The sequence below is a fragment of the Microcaecilia unicolor genome, chromosome 2 (assembly GCF_901765095.1).
Source record: "Microcaecilia unicolor chromosome 2, aMicUni1.1, whole genome shotgun sequence".
In the NCBI taxonomy this organism is placed as follows: domain Eukaryota; kingdom Metazoa; phylum Chordata; class Amphibia; order Gymnophiona; family Siphonopidae; genus Microcaecilia; species Microcaecilia unicolor.
Genome location: NC_044032.1, coordinates 68,315,771 through 68,336,453, shown reverse-complemented (window position 1 = coordinate 68,336,453; position 20,683 = coordinate 68,315,771). Strand labels below are relative to the sequence as shown.

Below are 20,683 nucleotides of genomic sequence, written 5' to 3'. Positions count from 1 at the left end.
CATTCACTGCTAATTTCCTGTGCTTTTTACAGCAGACCTTTACAACTTGTGAGGTTGGAAACATTTAGGAAGAGAGAGGAGCAGGGAGAGAAGGAAGGCACGGGGGGATGATGGGCCATGTCAATCTCCTTTGGAAACTAGAGTACACTGCAAACTCAAAATTAAAAACTCAGCACCTAACTAATTTGTCGGTGGGTGGAATATAAGCTGGAAAAGGATTCAGCTATACAAAAAGCAGAGTTAGCCAGCTGCAAATGTTGAAATGAGCCTGCTGTTCTCATGTGGACGGTAGATACTGTCTTCCTCCCTTCCTGCCAAGAAACTCCGTTTGGGCTGTTTGCAGATCAGTTCGTTGAAATAAAGGTTACAGCACCCGCGTGCAAATTACTTTTGGTGTTTTGTGCCCCAAAAGTATTTCCGTTTCTTGTATGCACGACAATGAAATGTAATACTACAGGCTGTCAGCACGTAGGATGGATGAGGGGAGCTTCTGAAACGTCCTGCCTAAACACTCCCTCTCCTGAGAAATAAGACACTGTGTGGTTTTAATCACTCCCCCTTTAAGAAAAAGAAGAAGAAATCCTGAAACATTTGCTGCACTAGTTTCCTCGAGTCAGGCCAACGCGCCTTCTTTGTTCTGTCTGCGTGTAGAAAGCTTTTCTAAAGTTTCATGCAGACTGTCATTTCGTGTTGTTTTACTGAGCTAAAACATGTTACCGGTATATATGGAGAGATGCTGGATTACAAGCGTTCACGTCTTAGTACAGCTCCTGTATGTGCTAGCTGTGTGTCATGGCAGGGATCTTCAGTCAGGCAATTTCTATTTTCCAGACAAGAGGCAAGGTTAGTGCTTTCTGCACGTCTGTTAAAATAAACTGTTATTTTGTCAAGTGTTGAAACATTCTGCTTTCAATTTAATATTTAAGCTTTTGTGTGTGTGTGGGGGGGGGGGGGGGGGGGAGGGTTAAACTTCTTACAAGTTTGCAGTATTAATTGTTACACTGTTAAATAGTCGACAGTACATGATAGCTAACTTTGATGCTTGGTTAATTAGGCAACTGTCAGTAATATATTTCCTTTTTTTTTTAACAAGTCCATGTTGTAGTTATATTTGCACAATGGTAGCGCTTGAGATGATACATCAAATACTGACTCCACTTTTCATTGGTCAAGTGTCCCAGAGCTGCAGATTCTACTGTCAGTGGCAGTCTAGTTTTGCCCGTGTGGGAAGCCTGAGCAAGGGTAGGTTAAGGAGGACACAGTATTGCAAGTTATGACATTTCTGACACAAAAGCCAGTTTGCAGCTTTGAATGTTTAGTAATGAGAAAGAAGAGCTCACACCTCTGATGCACCTAGAGGGCTTTATCTTGAACTTACTAACCTTCTGGTTGTAGCCAAACATGTAAGCAGAAGGCGTGTAGGTGCCTACGTGCATCAGACGCATGCCAATTCCGAACTATCGCCCGGCTACTGTGTGCCCCGGGCAGTAATTTCATTTTTTACGTGCATCCGATATGCGTGCCAAAAAACTATTTTTTATTTTCCGGCGCTAACCAGGTGGTAATCAGCAGTGTATGTGTGCAGACGATTACCACCAGGTTAATGCGTGAGACCTTATCGCTAACTGAATGGGTGCCAGTAAGGTCTCAGGCCCAAAATGGACTCGCGCCAATTTTTATCTTGCCACACGTCCATTTTCGGCCAAAAAAAGGCCTTCTTGTAGGCGCGCTAGAACAATTTGAGCTGATGTCATGATTCAGTAATTATTAGAGCTTCCAACTTTTGATAATTTAGCAGTAAACCATTACTAGAAAGCCATTTTGAAACACAAATTTATTGAACAATGGGATAGAATCAAATCCATCTTTCACTGAAAATAGAATAAAAAGTAAAATATTCATGTAGATTCAAAATAAAATACCCAGTTCCCATAGCAAAGCACATTAAACAAACATTGACAAGTGAAGCCAATAACACCGAACGCTGTGGCGCCCCTCTCTTTACCGGAATCCAGTTTGAAGCATCATTACTGACTGATTCAATCATTGCTTTTAAATAATTCAGCAGGATGTAAATAAACCAAATGCTAAGCTTTTGGGCAGGGTATTTCATGAAATTTGTACGCCTAATTATAGAATATGGCCTAGTGTGCCTAAATATACATGCCGGGATTTACGCCACATTTTCGTTGCTGTAAATGGATGCGCGTAGATTTTTTTTGTTACATTTGTACCCTGCGCTTTCCCATTCATGGCAGGCTCAATGCGGCTTACATTTAGACACTGAAATATCAACTAAGCGTATTCTATAATCGACACCTATTATAGAATTCACTTAGCCAGCACTGATTTCAGCACCAATTTTTTTAGGCGCCATATATAGAATCTCCTCCATAGTGTACAAATCTGGAGATTGCACTTATTAAAAGGTAGTAGCAGGATGGAGCTGGAACTGAGGGCGACAACTAAAGTGGTCACTGTTCTTCATCATAAAGTGTATGGGGCAGACTTAAAGATCTCAATATGCATAGGCATTAGAATAGGGGGAGCCAGAGGTGCCATGGTGGCCCCCAAATTTTCCTTCCTTCCTGCCTCCTCCCCTTTCTCACAAGGTGTTATTTTTTTTTACCTCTTTTCCTGGGGCAGTGACACTACAGCCAACAGAAAAAGTATTGCAGCTGCTGGTGCGGAGCCTTTAGCATCAGCACATGCTCAAGACTGCTGGCTTCTGCCTCCTATGAAACTGGAAGTTTAGAGGGGATGGGAGTCAGAAGGCCCTGAGCATGCACGATGCTCAAAGCCTCATACTGCCAGAATTAATGCCTCTTCTCATGCTGCCTGTAGTGTTGCCACCCCAGGGGAGGAGGTAAGAAAAACATCATGTGATGGGAAGGAGAAAGATGCTGGAGACCATAGGGATAGGGAAAGAAAAGAAATGCAGGAGACCATTGGGGGGGGGGGGGGAGTAGAAGGTAAGGAAAGACATGCTGGAGACCATGGAAGGGGGAGTGGGAGGGAAGAAGAAATTTTCTGAAGACCACTGGGAGGAGGGAAGGGAAGGAGAGACATGCTGTAGACCATGAAGAGGGGGAAAGTACGTACAGAAAAGCTGGAAACCACAGGGGGAGGGGGAGGAAGATGAGAAATGCTGGAGATCTCAGAGGTGGGTGGGAGGGAAGAAGAGAAATGCTGCAGACCACTGGGGGGTGGGGAGGGGAAGGAGAGAAATTCTGGAGACTCAGTGGAGGGAAGGAAAGAGAGAAGTGCTGAAGACTATGGGGGTGGGGGAGTAGGGAATGATAGAAATGCTGGAGACCATGGGGGGGGGGGGGGGGAGAAAGGACAGAAATGGTGGAAACCATGAGGGGAGAGGAAGGAAAGAAATACTGGAGACCCAGTGGAGTGAGGGAAGGAGAAAAATGCTGCAGACCACTGGGAGAGGGAAAGTGAAGGAGAGTAATGCTGGAGACTACCCAGAGGGAGGGAAGGGAAGAAGAGAAATGCTGGAGACTCAAGAAAGAGCGGAAAGGAGAGAAATGCTGCTGACTGAGGAAGAGGAAGGAGGGGTGAGATGCTTCAGACCATGAGGAGGGGAAGGGAGGAAAATGCAGAAATGCTGCACACCACAAGGGAAGAAAGAAGAGAGATGCTACAGATCACGGGGGGAGGAGAGGGAGAGGGAGAGAGATGTTGCAGATAATTGTGGAGGAGGGGGAGGGGTAGGAGAGAGATGTTGGAGACCAAGAAGGGAGAGGGCAATACTGAAGGAGAGAAATTCTGGACACCCTGGGTTGGGAGAGGGGGAAAGGAGAGAAATGCTGAAAACCATGGAGGGGGAAGGGAGGTAGGGAAGAAAAAGGAGAGAAATGATGGTCACCATGGGGGGAAGTTGGAAAAGAGAGAAAAAATGGACACCATTGGGAGGGGCGTGACTATGGGATTTAGGGAAGGGAAGGGAAGATGCTGAGTCCAAGGGCAAAGCTGGGGGTTGGGTTGGGCTGGAGTTGGTGGCGGAGTTTGGGCACCCCCAAACAAAAAGGCATTTCACTGTCCCTGTCAATATGTATACTTTAGAAGAAAGGCGGGAGAGGAGAGATATGATAGAGACGTTTAAATACCAACATGACATAAGAGGCAAGTCTCAATTGAAAGGAAGCTCTGGAATGAGGGGCATAGAGCAAGGGTGATAGGGGATAGACTCAGAAGTAACCTGAGGAAACATTTCTTCATGGAAAGGATGGTGAATTCATAGGTGATGGAGATGAAAACTGTATCCAAATTCAAGAAAGCTTGGGACAAGTACATAAGATCTTTAAGGGAGATGAAGGGAGATCAAATGGTACGTATGGGCAGACTGGATAGGCCATATGGTCTTTATCTGCCTTCATTTTTCTCGATGTTTATGTTTCTATTTTTTTAGACTCTATAAACTGATGGAGCTGGAATCTTACAACCTGCTCAATCAATTAGGCTAACAGCAGAATATTAAATTGACTGGAAAGGAGAAGAATCATTTAAATTGTCCAACCCATTCCTTCAAATTGAACAGATATTTTAACTCATCAGATAAAACACCACTAGTTAAGGAGTCCATAGAACAGAGGCATAGCTAGTAGTTCGTGTAGTAGACTGTAAACTAAGGGACAAAGGTTAAAATCCCAGTGTAACTCTTTGGAGTGGAGGTGTAGCCTAATGGTTAGTGCAGCTAGGGAATAGGGCTTGATTCCCACTACGGATCCTTGTGACTGTGGCCAAGTCGCTTAACCCTGCATTACCCCAGGTACAAAAAAACAAAACAAAAACCCTTACATTGTGAACCCATTAAGGACAGAATCCAGTACAATATAGGGGGTGAAGTGCTTCTGTGTACGAAAGAGGAGCGGGACTTGGGGGTGATTATATCTGATGATCTTAAGGTGGCCAAACAGGTAGAAAAGGCAACGGTCCAAGTCAGAAGGATGCTCGGGTTCATAAGGAGAGGGATGACCAGCAGGAGAAAAGAGGTGATAGTGCCCTTGTTTAAGTCTCTAGTGAGGCCCCATTTAGAGTACTGTGTGCAAAACCGCACGTACAAAAATATATAAACAGGATGGAGTCGGTTCAGAGGGTGGCCACAAAATTAGTAAATGGTCTCTGTCACAAAACGTATAGGGACAGGCTTTTGAACCTCAACATATATATGCTGGATGAGAGGCGACATAGAGTATGATAGAGACGTTTAAATACCTCAGAGGCATTAATGCACAGCAGGTGAGCCTTTTTCACATGAAGAAAAACTCTGGAATGAGAGGGCATAAGATGAAGTTAAGAGAAAATAGGCTTAGGAGGAATCTAAGAAAATACTCTTTCATGGAAAGATTGGTGGCTGTGCGGAATGGCCTCCCGGTGGAGGTCGTGCAGAAGAGTACTGTGTCAGAATTTAAGAAAGCGTGGGACAGGCACATGGTATCTCTTAGGAAAAGAAGCCATTTGGCCCTTATCTGTCGTCATGTTTCTCTATTTCTTAACTGCATATAGGACTAAATTCAATAAATGGTTCCTAAAAAAGTCAGCACTGAAAAAAATAGCACTTAGCACTATTCTGTAAATAGCACTCAGAGTTTAGGCACTGTTTATAGCAGGGGCATAGCCAGACTTCAGTGGGAGGGGGGTCCAGAGTCCGAGGTGAGGGGCACATTTTAGCCCCCCCTGGCGCCACTGACCCCCCCCCCCCCCCCCGCCACTGCCAACACCCCCCCCCCCCGCCATTGCTGCCCCCCTGCCATTGCCGATCCTCCCCCTCCGCCGCCACCACCACCACCAACTTTGACCCCCCCCCCCCGCCGACGACCCTCTCGACCTTCCCCCGCCGCTGCCTACCTTTGCTGGCGGGGGACCCCAACCCCCGCCAGCCGAGGTCCTCTTCTTCCGGCTCAAGGCTTCGTTCTGTTTCTGAGGCTGATGACCTGCACGTTGTACGTGCAGGACGTCAGACTCACAGAAACAGAACGAAGCCTTGCAGATCAGCTGATCTGCAAGGCTTCATTCTGTTTCTGTGAGTCTGACGTCCTGCACACATCAGACTCAGAAACAGAACGAAGCCTTGCACCGGAAGAAGAGGACCTCAGCTGGCAGGGGTTGGGGTCCCTCTCCAGCAAAGGTAGGAGACAGCGACGACAGGTTGGCGGTGGGAGGGGGGGGTCAAGAGGGTCATCGGCAGGGGGGTCCAGGGCCAAATCTACAGGGGCCCAGGCCCCCGTGGCCCCACGTAGCTACACCACTGGTTTATAGAATAGCACTTAGTGCCGGGAACTGCATGAATGAAACCCTGGTGAAAATCCCCGTGTCTAAATAAGGCAAGGAGCCATACATTGTGGGAACACCCCAGATCTGCCTATGGCTGTGCCCTATTTTGGATCCATGTGTAAATTTTAATTAATGCCAATTAGCAACGATAATTGATAGCATTCCATTATTGGCTCATTATTCAATTACATTGTGCATGCAATGTTTAGTGACTTCTATAGAGTTCTGGGTTAATGTGTACAACACTGTGTATGTCTAGTAGTACTATAGAAATGATTAGTAGTAATATATCCCAAATAAATCATGTAAAAAATTTCTACATAATTGAATTATAGGAGTAGGAAGTAAATCAAATGAGCCGATAGAGGGACACATTTATATAAAAGATTGACGGTATGTTCAGAGAGAACTCCTGCCATAAAATAGGAGTAGAGTCATGGACTGAAACTGTCATGTGTTCAGATCAAATATCCAGAGCAGAAGAATTATATGAAGCATTCATTTTCCCATTAAAATACTTTAATCTGCAAACTGATTTGCTGTTAATTCAGACAAATTTAAAAAATATACTAGTATCTGTTCAGAGGCTCCAAACTACGGAAAATAACATTGGTGGTTCACGAAAAACTGCCTATATTTCAGCAGTAAAATAGACCTTCTCCTCTTCAGTACATGCTTCCTTATATGCCTGAAGCACTTCAAAATAACATGTCTCCGAATCTCAGATTGTCTTTTTCTCCTACTTTCATCAAAACAAGGTGAATATAAGTGTCTTTCTTCTCAACAATAAGTCTTTTCAAAAAATATGAGGTATTGTATAAAGAAGCTAAAGGCAACAATGAGGAGGCTTTGGCACCATTCCTAGTCTCAAACAGTCCTGTCTTGTTTATAATCATTTACCTTTTTCTTTCATAGTCCCTCATAATTTTTAAACATGTTGGCAGGGATAAGAAGCCATTGACAATCTGTGTAAAGAACATGTTTGTATGCTTTTATGAATGATCTGATGTGGATTGCGTTACCTGATAAAGCGAGATGCCACACAATATACAAAAAAAAGAGAAGTAGGGGTCGACCAAATGTATATCCAAACAGCACGTTTATTCTCACATAAAAAATCCCAATATGTCTTGTCATATACAGGACACAGACTGTAGAAGTCCGCCCAGTGCAGTCCTCACATTCCAACTACCAGAGATGTTGTCAAAGCCCTCTCCAATAACATCCATCCTCAATACTAAATAATCATGACTGCAAATAAATTAGAAAAAATGAACTTCGATCAATTGACTGATCAACCTCTTTACTATCAATGATCAAGCTCTAATACTTTAATCATTATGTCGAAGATAAGTTATCTATAGTCGATGAATGTCACAATCCAATCTTTCACTTAAGAATCAATATGCATTACCATAACGTATTCTTCTCTTACATGTATGTATTCTTCTCTACCACGTATGTATGTACTTTAATGCAACATCTTTTGTAACCCTGCTACCCGGAAATGGCAATCGCCATGACGGCAAATGTAAGCCACATTGAGCCTGCGAATCGGTGGGAAAATGTGAGATACAAATGCCACAAATAAATAAATAAATACATTCTAAACTGTCTTTTTTTTTTGTTACATTTGTACCCCGCGCTTTCCCACTCATGGCAGGCTCAATGCAGTGGGCAATGGAGGGTTAAGTGACTTGCCCAGAGTCACAAGGAGCTGCCTGTGCTGGGAATCAAACTCAGTTCCTCAGGACCAAAGTCCACCACCCTAACCACTAGGGTACTCCTCTTCTTGCCATGTACGGGTCATAGACTAGAGAAGTCTGCCTGGCACTGACTTTAGCTCTTCGCAGCTGGGGTCATCATCTAAGTACCACTGCATACATCAACACACATGTAATCATTTACATTTTGTTTTTGTATACATCCATTTTTTGATCTCTACCACCTCTCTGAAAAGGGCATTCCAGGCACTGACCACCCTTTCTGTGAAAAAGAATTTCCTGATGTTACTCCTAAGTCTGCCACCTCACAACCTCAATTCATGTTCTCTAGTTTTACAGTTTCCCTGTCTCCGGAAAAGATTTATTTCTGTATTAATACCTTTCAATTATTAAAATGTCTGTATCATGTATCTCCCCTATCCCTTCTTTCCTCTAGGGTATACATATTTAGGTCTTCCAGTTTCTTCTCATACGTCACTTCCATACTTGTGTAATCTCAGTGGGAATACATGCTTTATACTTGCTTCCTGATGCAAAGATAAATACAAATTTAGCTACAATTGACTTTAAAGGCCACTTTAAAATTAAAAAGAAGCGAATTTAATAGCTTAACTGTATGTAAAAAAAAAAAAAATAGCCCTCAAGCTCCAATCTTGTGAGTGGCTTCAAGAACTGCAGAAAATGACTCGGGTTGTAGGCCCCTGACAATACTCTTTTAAATAAATGAATGGCCAACAGCCCAAATAAATCAGTGAGAGGAAGTTTTGAAATATATAATGAAAATGGAAGCAGCACACTTCAAGATAATGGACTGCATGGGGTTTTTTTTTTTTTTTTCAAAATGCCTATTAAAAACAAAACATACTTGAACTCTTACAGTATAGAATGAAGGACAACGTTTGAATAGAGTGATTCAGTAGATTAATTATGAAAAGGAACACTGATCCAAGTATCTATCAAATTCAGGTACACATAAGCATAGCCATGGAGGGGAAAGAAGACAACTTTATGACTGTAGATACACGTGCAAAAATTCTTGAAGCATAAAACAATGTCCCTAGAGCACAAGAGCCATTGGCTTTCATTTCATTTTCAGCTAAATACATTACCATGCGTTTTAAAGATATCACAGAAAGTCAGTTCCTTGAATCTCACTGTAAAAAGTTATTTTTTATGAGAGCTGAAGATAAGCAATTGGGGAAATCTTCACTCCAACTCTGCATACCAAGAAAAACTGGATTGGAAGTCTATAAATTCCAGCCTGTCCCTTATTTTAGAATGTCTATTCATGTTGTGGACATCTGAAAAGTGACATTTAGACATCCATATTGCATTGACATCCAAATCACGATTTTATAAAGCCAGGATATAGATGTCTAAAGCTACAGTATGTCATATGGCAAGGGGGCATGGCCTGGGTGTATTTTGGGCAAGTCTAGAGGAGCCAATATATGGGTGACCAACTCCAATGGCTATGTTCAAAAACTCCAAGTCTATACATCACATATGGACAGGGCCGGTCTTAAGGCGAGGCGACCGAGGCGGCTGCATAGGGCCCCGCGCTCAGGGGGGCCCCGCGCGGCGCGCCTAAGGTTGCCCCGCCCCAACCGCCCGAGTTCCAGTCCTCCCTCCCTCCCTCCCTCCCTCAGATGGTGCGCGATGGCGGAGTGGTGGGGGCGGTCCGCCCCGGATGTCAGCGGGTGGGGGGTGCCCTGCACCCGCTGCTCCCACCCTGTCCTACCTTTAAAAAAAGAATTTGGTAGCGCCGGAGTGACAGGCAGCGCCTCCCGTCTGCCCTGCTACTAAAAATGTCTTCGACGTCGTCGTTGGGCCTTCTCACATTGAGTCCCGCCCTTCTCTGAGGTAACTTCCAATTACCGCGAGGGTAGGCAGGACTCAATGTGAGAAGGCCCATTGACGATGTCGAAGACATTTTTAGTAGCAGGGAGGGCAGACACGAGGCGCTGCCTGTCCCTCTGGCGCTTCCAAATTCTTTTTTTAAAGCCAGTGAGGGTGGTGGGCGGCAGGAGAACAAAGCTAGTAGGTAGGTTGGGGGGGGGACTCAGATGGGAGAAGGGTGTGGGGGAAAGGTGGGGGTTCTCAGGTGGGGGAAGGGTGGGGAGGGGGTTCTCAAATAGGAAGGAGACTACTACTTAACATTTCTAAAGCTGAGGTGGGGAGGGGGTTCACGGATGGGAGAAGGGGGTGGGGAGGGGGTTCTTGGATGGTTGAAGGGGACGGGTGGGGAGGGGACTGGAGTTCTTGGATGGGAGAAGGGGACTGAGGAGGGAGTTCTCGGATGTGAGAAGGGGACGGGTGGGGAGGGACTGGTGTTCTTGGATGGGAGAAGGGGACTGGGGAGGGGGTTCTCGGATGGGAGAAGGGGGTAGGCACTGGGGTCTGAGAAGGGGCCATATGGGAAAATGGGGGCCATGCCTGGGGCTGGTGGGAAAATGGGGCATGCGTGGGTCAGGTGGGAGAATGGTTCTGAAAAGGGGGCCCTAATACAAGGCATGTGGATGAAGGGGGCTGGAACTGGGGGCTGAAAAGGAGGGTAGATGGGATAAGGGGGCTAGTACTGGGACTGGAGGCTGAAAATGGGATAGGGAGAAGTGGCTGGGGGGCTGAAACTCGGGACTGGTGGGAGAAAAGGGCTGGGGCTGAAATGGGGGACTGGTGGGATAGTGGGGCTGGAACTGGGGACTGAAAAAGGGGCGGAGAGAGGGGCAGATCCTGGATGGGGTAGCGAGAGGGAGGGCAAACCCTGGATGGATGGGAGAGGGAGGTCAAATTGTGGATTGAAGGGACAAAGAGAAAGGGCAGACAGTGGATGGCAGGGATAGAAAGGGCAGACAGTGAATGGATAGGGGAGAGAGAGAGGGCAGACAGGGGCAGATGGTGGATGGATCATGGAAGGAGCAGAGATAGAGGGCAGATGTGGATGGAAGGGGCAGGGAGAGAGGGCAGACATTGGATGGAGGGGACAGCAGAGAGGGCAGACACTGGATGACAGATGCTGGATGGAAGGAAGACAGTGAAAAGAAGATGAGGAAAGCAGAAACCAGAGACAACAAACTGTAAATAAAATATATATTTTTATTTTTTTGCTTTAGGATATAGTATTGTAGCTGTGTTAATAAATGTTTATAAATAGAACATGTAAATAAGGTAATCTTTTTATTGGACTAATTTTAATACATTTCGACTTAACTTTCAGAGAAGAAAACCCCCTTCCTCAGGTCAAGATAGGATACTGTAACAGTACTATACTGTATTGACCTGAGGAAGGAGATTTTGGCCTCTGGAAGCCAAATGTATTAGTCAAATAAAATGGTATTATTTTATTTTCTGTATTTGTTTTATTTCTATTTGTTAATTTGTAAAGTGGTGATTGGTATTTGTTAGTTTTTTTCAAATTTACATCTGCTGTCTTTATATTTTGCACAGTACTAGGGGTCATTTTCTGTTTCTGTGGTGTTGAATTGTATGCAGAGTCTGGCATCGGGGGTTCAGTTTAATTTTTGTCTAAATAGAAAGTTTAAATATTACTACTTATTCTATAGTGGATTAGGGTGTATCTGTGTTTGTGAAAAAGACATGGCTTTCAGTTGGCATTGACTGTGCAGGATCGACGATCTGTACTATTCTGTCTGTTTTTATTTTACAATAGGTGAATTGATGTTCTAGTGCTCACTGTAGTGTTTAAGATGCTTTCCTTTTCCTTGTGTGACTAGTAGAAATGACTGCTTATGGTATGGTAGAATTGCTCAATAGGTCCTGAGTGTTTTGTATTCGCGGCATACCTAGTACTGGATTTTGGAGGGGGTGTTAAAAAATGACCGGGAGGGAGGGGGACCTTGGAGCTGGGAGCCCTAGGGGGGAAGCCCTGGAGCTGGGAGCCTTGGAGCTCAGAGGGAGCAGCCCGGGAGCTCGGAGGGAGGGGTAGCCGGCCCTGGAGCTAGGGTGGGGGTGGAGCTAGGTGGGGCGGAGTTAGGTGGGGGCAGGGCTAGGGTGGGGCCCCATCAAATTGGTCTGCATAGGGCCCCGCACTTGCTAAGACTGGCCCTGCATATGGATGTCTATTTCCATTGTATTCTAGAGCAGAACCTGCCACCATAGAGCCTGTTCTAAAATACATGAAAACTGGATGTCCATGTGCTATTGACATCCAACATGAACATCCATTTTACAAACTGAAACATCCAAAATTTAAACAGGTCAAAACAGGGGCGTATCTGACTTTCCCTGGTAGGGGGGGCCAGAGCCCGAAGTGCGGGGGCCGTTTTTCGCCCACCCCATAGGCTTCCATTGGCGGCACGGGGGGGTTGGCGGTGGTAGCGGGGGCCAGGGCCAAATGCAGGGGGGCCAGGCACCCGTTGGCCCCATTACAGATACACCCCTGGGTCAAAACAACAGATATGGACGTCTTTGCAACAGCATAATAATTTCCATGTTATAAAATGGCTACAATGATACCCTTGAAAAGCAGAAGTGGACACTAAGTAGCGGAGGAGTAGCCTAATGATTAGTGCAGTGGTCCTGAGGACCAGGGCAACCAGGCTCAATTTCCACTGTAGGTCCTTGTGACTCTGAGCAAGTCACTTAACCCTCCATTGTTCCGTCTAGGTATTTGGCACATCTAGGTTATACAAAGGTGCTCCGATTGAGCAGCTGTCCACTGGAAGGATTGAGGCAAGTCACCTCCTTAATTCCCCAGCGATTGCTGTCCCTCTCCTTCCACTAAATGTGAAACTAGCAAGGGATACAGGGCTCTTGAAAGCTTCAGGAAATATGGACGTTCATAATACTAAAATCTTTTTTTAAATTAACTTCTTAAGAGACATCGTTGCAGGGCTGAGGAATAGATAAATGGTTAGTGCAGTGGCCTGAGAGCCAAGACACCTAGGTTCAAAACCCCCTCTATCTCTTTGCTTTGTTTTTTTTAATTGTGAGTCTTCCAGACAGAAAATATCTACTGTATCTGAATGTATAAGAAACCTGCAAGCCTGAAGGCTATTGAAGCTGCATACATGCAGGCACAGTAAGTATTTTTCTGTCCCTGGAGGACTTACCATTTAAAAGAATAAAATTCACAAAATAAAATGAAGTGGTATCTGAAATATGGTCCCCTAATTATCAACCCACTTCTCTAACCATTAGGAAAATGGGATAAGATTTGATACACCCACATTTCTAGGCTACAATCAAAGCAGTTTACATATTACATGCAGGTAGTTATTTTGTACTTGGGGCAATGGAGGGTTGAGTGACTTACTTAGAGTCACAAGGACCTAAGTGGAAATTCAGCCTGGTTCCCCTGGTCCTCAGGACCACTGCACTAATCATTAGGCTACTCTTCCGCTACTTAGGGTCCACTTCTACTTTTCAAGGGTATCAATATAGCCATTTTATAACATCGAAATTACTATGCTGCTGCAGACGTCCATATCTGTTGTTTTGACCTGTTTAAACTTTGGATGTTTCAGTTTGTAAAATGCATGTTCATGCTGGATGTCACCCGCACATGGACATCCATTTTTCATGTATTTTAGAACAGACTCTATGGTGGCAGGTTCTGCTCTAAAATACAATGGAAATAGACATCCATATGTGAGTTGGACATTTTTTCTCAAATGCTACTTGTAACGAGATAGTAAATGATGACACAGAAATTCCAGCATGGCTCATCTAGTCTACTCAGTAAGGTGATTAGGATTGAGCTGCCAGTGCAAGGGAGCATGTGACCTATCATTAAGAACATAATAGCCATACTGGATCATACCAATGGTCCATCCAGCCCATTATCCTGTTTCCAACAGTGGCCAATCCAGGTCACAAGTACCTGGCAGAAACCCAAATAGTAGCACAATTCCATGCTACCAATCCCAGGGCAAGCAGTGGCATCTCCATGTCTATCTCAATAGCAGACTGTGGACTTTTCATCCAAGAACTTGTCTGAACCTTTTTTAAGAACAGATACGCTAAGCACTGTTACCACATCCTCTGGCAATGGGTTCTAGAACTGAACTATTCATTGAGTGAAAAAATATAATTCCTCCTATATTTCCATGTAACTTCATTGAGTGTCCCCTAGTCATACTTTTTGAAAGAGTAAAAAATGGATTTACTTTTACCTGTTCTACACAACTCAGGATTTTGTAGACCTCAGTCATATCTCCCCTCAGCTGTCTCTTTTTCCAAGCTGAAAAACCCTAACCTCTTTTGACGTTCCTCAAATCAAAAGAGTTCCATCCCCTTTATCATTTTGGTCGCTGTTCTTTGAACCTTTTCTAATTCCGCTATATCTTTTTTGAGGTGCGGTGCCAGAATTGAACTCAATACTCAAGGTGAGGTCTCACTATGGAGCAATACAGAGGCATTATAGTATTCTTAGTCTTATTTACCATCCCTTTCCTAATAATTCCTATCATCCTGTTTGTTTTTTTTTGGCCACCATCACACATTGGGCAGAATATTTCAGCGTATTGTCTACATTGACACCTAGATCTTTTTCTTGGATGCTGACTCCCAAGGTGGACCCTAGCATCAAGTAGGTATGTTTGGATTAATCTTCCTAATGTGCATCACTTTGCATTAGCCAACATTACATTTCATCTGCCATTTGGATGCCCAGTCTTCCAATTTCCCAAGGTCTTCCTACAATTTCCACAGTCCTTAAGTATTTTAACAACTTTGCATTGTTTTACATCATCACAAATTAAATCACCTCACTCGTCATTCCGATTTCCAGATCATCTTTAAATATGTTAGATAGCACCAGTCCCAATGCAGATCCTTGCATCACTCCACTATTCACCCTCTTCCATTTAGAAAAATGGCCATTTCACACCATCCTCGTTGTTCTGTCCAATAACCAATTCCTAATCCACAACAGAACATTGCCTCTTATCCCATGACTCTTTAATTTTCTCAGGAGTCTCTCATGAGAAACTTTGTCAAAAGCTTTCTGAAAATCTAGGTACACTACATCAACTGTTATCGACATGTTTATTCATGCCTTCAATCAAATAAAGCAAATTGGTGAGGCAAGACTTCTCTTGGCTGAATCCATGCTGACTCTGTCCCGTGAAATAATGTTTTTCTATGGGGCTCATTTTCGAACTAGAAAAAGGTTTAAAAAGTGGCATAAAGCAGCATTTGGACTTTTGTTTGCCAAAATGTTCAAACCACTTTTTTCAAAACCCATTTTCTAAAGTTTTTTCTAAGTTGTTTGTCTGCAGTGCATTCAAACCACAAAGAGGTATGTTGGGGGAGGGGGGTGTTAAGCTACTATCCAAATACCTTTTGTACTATATACTAAATATCAGACTTCCATAAGTGTACGTTGCTGTTTGGTATTAACAACAAGCCCAATTTTAACGACTTGAAAATTTTTTTTCAAATAATTTAAAGGACCCCTCCGTGTGTACCCATGGATGCCTTATTTCACTATGAGTGACTACTAAACCTAAATGGTTCAATTGCTTCAACGTGATTTAGTACCACACATCCCTGAGGTCCTATATAGTGGTATTTATAAATTCCCAAATAAAAATGGTATTAAAGTGAGTCCATAAAGTGATTTTAAAAAATAAAATAGCCCACAAGCCATACAATGACGTGCAAAAATTCACATATTCAAATTATAGTGAAAAAAACTATGGGAGATCAGCAATAGAAATGTTCGCTCTGCGATAGGATTAGTGGATCGACTGCTACAGATCCTGAGGAAGAGTTGAAATGGGGCATCAGTCTGCAGTTGAATTTGTTTTCCAGCACAAAGATAAGAGTCTTTTGACTATAATTTAAATGTGTGAATTTTTGCACATCATTGTACACGTTATGGGCTATTTTTTGATTTTTAAAAGCAGTTTATGGTCTCACTTTTGTATCAATCGTTTATGTATTTCCTGGAAATGACCAGTCTCTTTATTGTGATCCACATTGAACTGGAAGGTATATAGCGGAATATAAATTTTATTGTTATGTTATATTCCACTATTTTGCCCATTTGATCATAAAGAACTGGTAAGACTTTGGACTGACCAGAATAAACCTTCCCCTTTTGAACATCTTGAAGTCAGGAGAAAAGTGATAAAGAAAAAAAGATCCCTTTGTCAAAAAATATCAGACAAAGCACTTACAGCCATAAATACACCTCATCTAGTTCCGTTTAGTGCAGTGGGCTAAGTCCTTGTGGCCCGGGCAAGTCATCTAACCTTCCACTGCCCAAGGTATAAAAAATGTAATTTTAAGCCCACTAGGGACAGCAAAAGTACTTGCAATAGGAATGTAAGAGCACTTTGTACCACAGAAAGGTGGCAGATCAAATCCCATTATCTATTAACTGACCACCACCAAGAATGCTAATTGAGGTACTGACTAGAAAAGGTACCGGCAACAAAGAGGACAGTGGGAGGGAACCCACGCAGGATGGAGCTATTCTGGAAGCCACATTTAGGCTCTCAGGTAGAAAGATCAAATCCAGAACCTCTAGGGTAGCATTTTCCGAAGTACTACCCATTCCAAGTGCACCCAAAACACGCGTCTACACTACCGTAGGCCATTTTTCAACGCACCTTAACAAAAAGGACCCCTAAAAGAGGTAACAGGCCACACTTTGCATTTCAGTGGTTGCATTGCTTGTATATTCTGCAGAGAGTTTGCACGTCTGTGTTATTACTGTGTGATATTTATTTTTAGTTTAGTGATCAATCAAGTTTCATCTGAAACAAGGAATCTGACTGGTCACCATGGGGAAGTTCTTCACTTTTGTGGAGAACTTTTTCTTCTGTTTTTATAAATAAACCTTGTCTGTAAGTCTCATTGTTCATTTTTACTCAGACTGTAAGAACAACATACCAGCTGTCAAAGAGCCAGACAGTTTATATGAGAGTGAAATATAACTGTGTCTTGTTCTGAATACCGTGTCCAATGGCCTGTACGTGTTATATATATATTGCCAAGTTAGTTAGCAGTTTAATAATAAAATGTCAATTAAAAAATTTCTGCTGATCAGTGATCAGGGGTATTGGGTTGAAATTTGTTAGATTTAGTGGGTACTTGGCTTGAGGAAGTTGGGAAACAATGCTGCAAACCCAGAAGTTCAGTGTTGAAGCCTGGACGTGACCTGGCATTGAATTTCCAGACCTGATGCCAGCAGTGGTCAGCAAGTCGCTGAGCACTGCCGACTGAATATCGACTCAACACTTTCAAAATGTCATCCCCAGTTCTCTCAACTTTCTACCCTAGTCATATTCTGTGATCCCAAACTCAGAGACCATTAGTTTTTCCCTCATTGTGGGTGTCTCAATAAGTTACTGTCTATAGCTGGTTCAAAGTACTGGAATGAGCAACCACCAACACTTCACTTACAATAAGATATATTAATTTTAAAAAGCAGGTCATAGCATGGTATTTTAAAACAGCATTTAAAATTTGTTAATGAATTTATTATACAATGTGCTTTGAAGTAGGATGGTCTTCGCTGAGAAGGATTTAGATAAAGGGAATGGGCCTGATATCTAAAGGGTTTATATTCCTGTGAGACCCCGGCCGAGCAGTATGGCGGTCTATGGGAATAACTCCACCAGACAAGGGATATCAATCAGCATATAAGTGTTTTATTTATTTACATTTGGATCTATTGCTTCACAGGCAAAGTAAATAAAGTCTCTTATTCTCTCTCTCAGTATTCCAGGTCTGGGCCTGCCAGACCTCAGCACACAGCTCAAAACCCTCAATAACAATTGGCTTACCTCAGTCAGGTCACAGCAACTAGAAGCATTCAAACAACACATATCCTGGGCCACACTACCTTCTCTGAGCCTCTGTATTGGGGTCCTCTCACTTTGTTCACTCTCTCTGTGAAGTCTCTGTATTGGGGCTTGTCTCTGCTCCTGAGACCTCTGTGTCAGGGCCTGTCTCTTTCTCAGCTACAGGAGAACTTTTACCTTTTGCTCCATGTCAAACCCCACCTTCCTGACCAACCAGTCCAGCTCAACATTCTTCTGCTCATTTGCCTTTGCAGTTCAGTCTCTGGCATGGCAGGTTTAGTGCCCCCTGCCGTGCAGCAGCTGAACTGCAACCTTAGAGTGAGAGAGTTTCTGGGGATGTTGCCTAGCCCTATGGCCCTCACTCTCTAATTCCTAACTTTGAGAGCTGCTCCTAAATTGGCGTTTTTGAAAATTTATTAGGGCTAGGTACCTACACTTAGGGGGGAAGTTATCAGCATGAGCTACTGTTACATCCGGTTCCTGTGCTAAAATAACCCAACTTAACAGTAACCCACTTTGATAACTTCCCCCTTATATTAAAAATTTCATTAAACTTCTAAATTTAGGTGTATAAAAAGTGGGTGATAGAGATGGATTTAGGGCAGGGAAAAAAGCTTAGGAGCTTTGCACTGAATTTCAGCACTAGGCTCATACATCTAGGCAAATGAATGAAGCTCCTAAATTAAAATTAATTTTCAGAGAAACTTTAGGGGGGAAGTGATCAATGTAAGCTACTGTTAAGTTGGGTTATTTTACCAAAAGTCATGTTTAGTACAGGATGGCATTTATGCAATTAGATTCTGTGCTAAAATGACCCAACTTTACAGTAGCCCATATTGATAACTTCCCTTCTTTGGGTTTTAAGTTTGGGGCCCAAATTTAGGAGCTTGGCTTTGTTTGAATACTAGGACTGATATTTCCATAAGGAGGGAAGATTGAGGTCTGTAAATATGTTGGTTTTAATGTTGTGCGTGCATTTATTATGATGTTTTATTTAATTATTTGTAAGGAGCATTTCAGGGCCCTCTCTAGCCCAAGATGCTTCTGGTTTCAGGACCACACCATGTGTAGGGTAGAGAACAGGTATATGCCACTTACCCATATATAAATTAGAGACCCCTAGTGAGTAGTTGATATGTCTTTTCATGGCTTGCTGTTACAGTGCATGTGTTTGGGGCTCAGTCTTTCGGCTTAGTTAGTAGTAAATGTCTAGTGTGCAGATTACTTTGAGTCTTGAGTTAATTGTTCTCTTGTGAAGGGAGTGTACAGGTTGGAGATTTTACCACCTCTATTCCTGGCTGCAAGAATCCAAGATCTATCATCAACTAGAGATCTTGAGCCAAAATCTGAAGAGAGAAAACAGTGAAACATCAGCCTGGAGCTTAACTATGGGAGAAGATATTGTGGAAAAAAATATTCCTATTGAGAGAGAGAGAGAGAAAAACTCTGTGGAAAAGGATCCTAAAATGGAAGGACTATGAAGTTTTAGTCAGGAGAAATTAGGCCTGCGCAGCCTACAGGAAACCCCAGACCTTAAAAAAGGCTGACAATCATTGGAGGGGATCACAAACACAGATGAAAGTGATGAGAAATGTATGACTCTACAGTGTTTACTTAGGGGTCCTTTTACTAAGGCACACTAACAGATTTAGCATGCACTGATTAGCACGTGGTAAATGATAAGACTCCATAGGAATATAATTAGTGTCTTATCATTTAGCATACGCTAATTGTTAGCACACGCTAAATCTGTTAGCATGCCTTAGTAAAAGGACCCCTTAATGCTGTAAACCTCAGAAATAGAGACTACCTCAGAAAAAAATACTTATGTTTTGCAGCAGTTCTCAGTAAAATTAGCTTAAGCACTCCAGCAGTTGTCTCTAAGCATTTGTATTAAAAGGGGAAATTATGCCTGGGCCTTGAAGGGATATCCTTTTTCCCTGGGGTTAACTTGCACCTTTGGAGAAGACTGCATTTGTTGAGTGAGGTATGGGATGGCCCATTGGGGAGACACCACTAGTAGACTTACCTGACAAGAGGTACCCACTACATACTTATTTCATGTGTTTTTATTGTGCACCAGCTAGGAACATAATGTGAAGGACAGTCTATAAATGTGTGTAATAAATAAATAAACAAAATTCCATCTTAATCCTAAGAGCTATTCTATCCAATGTACTATGCCTGCAGAACAATGTGCTTGTGATACAGTAGATGAAAATGATATGATCTGATTACTATATCTGAAATCTAGACACATCATAGGACTTCCACGCTCTCATTACCTCTCGCCTTGACTACTGCAACTTACTCCTCACCGGCCTCCCACTTAGCCATCTATCCCCCCTTCAATCCGTTCAGAACGCAGCCACACGTCTTATATTCCGCCAGAACCGATATACTCATATCACCCCTCTCCTCAAGTCACTTCACTGGCTTCCGATCAGATACCGCATACAATTCAAGATTCTCCTCCTTACCTACAAATGCACCCGGTCTGCGGCTCCTCACTACCTCTCTACCCTCATCTCCCCCTATGTTCCCGTCCGTAACCTCCGCTCACAGGACAAATCCCTCCTTTCAGTTCCCTTCTCCACCACTGCCAACTCCAGGCTCCGCTCATTCTGCCTTGCCTCACCCTATGCTTGGAACAATCTTCCTCAACCCCTACGCCAAGCCCCCTCCCTACCCATCTTCAAATCTCTGCTTAAAACTCACCTCTTCAATGCTGCTTTCGGCACCTAACCTTTCGTGAAATATAGTATGCCCTATCAGACAGACTCTACACTTGTCTTTAGATTGTTTAGATTGTCTTTAGATTGTACACCTGTCTTTTAGATTGTAAGCTCCTTGAGCAGGGACTGTCCTTCCATGTTAAATTGTACAGCGCTGCGTAAC

At 43.3% G+C, this 20,683-nt stretch overlaps 1 protein-coding gene across 1 annotated transcript in view; it reads left to right on the top strand.

Annotated features, from left to right (window-relative positions):
• Nucleotides 1-695: 695 nt before the first annotated feature.
• The window catches only part of ADAMTS12 (ADAM metallopeptidase with thrombospondin type 1 motif 12), a 744,436-nt gene continuing 724,448 nt past the window's right edge, over nucleotides 696-20,683 (top strand). The window contains exon 1 of the mRNA XM_030193011.1: nucleotides 696-843. Within this exon, the coding sequence (XP_030048871.1) occupies nucleotides 711-843 (133 nt within the window). The 5' untranslated portion in view covers nucleotides 696-710. The remainder of the gene's footprint in view (nucleotides 844-20,683) is intronic.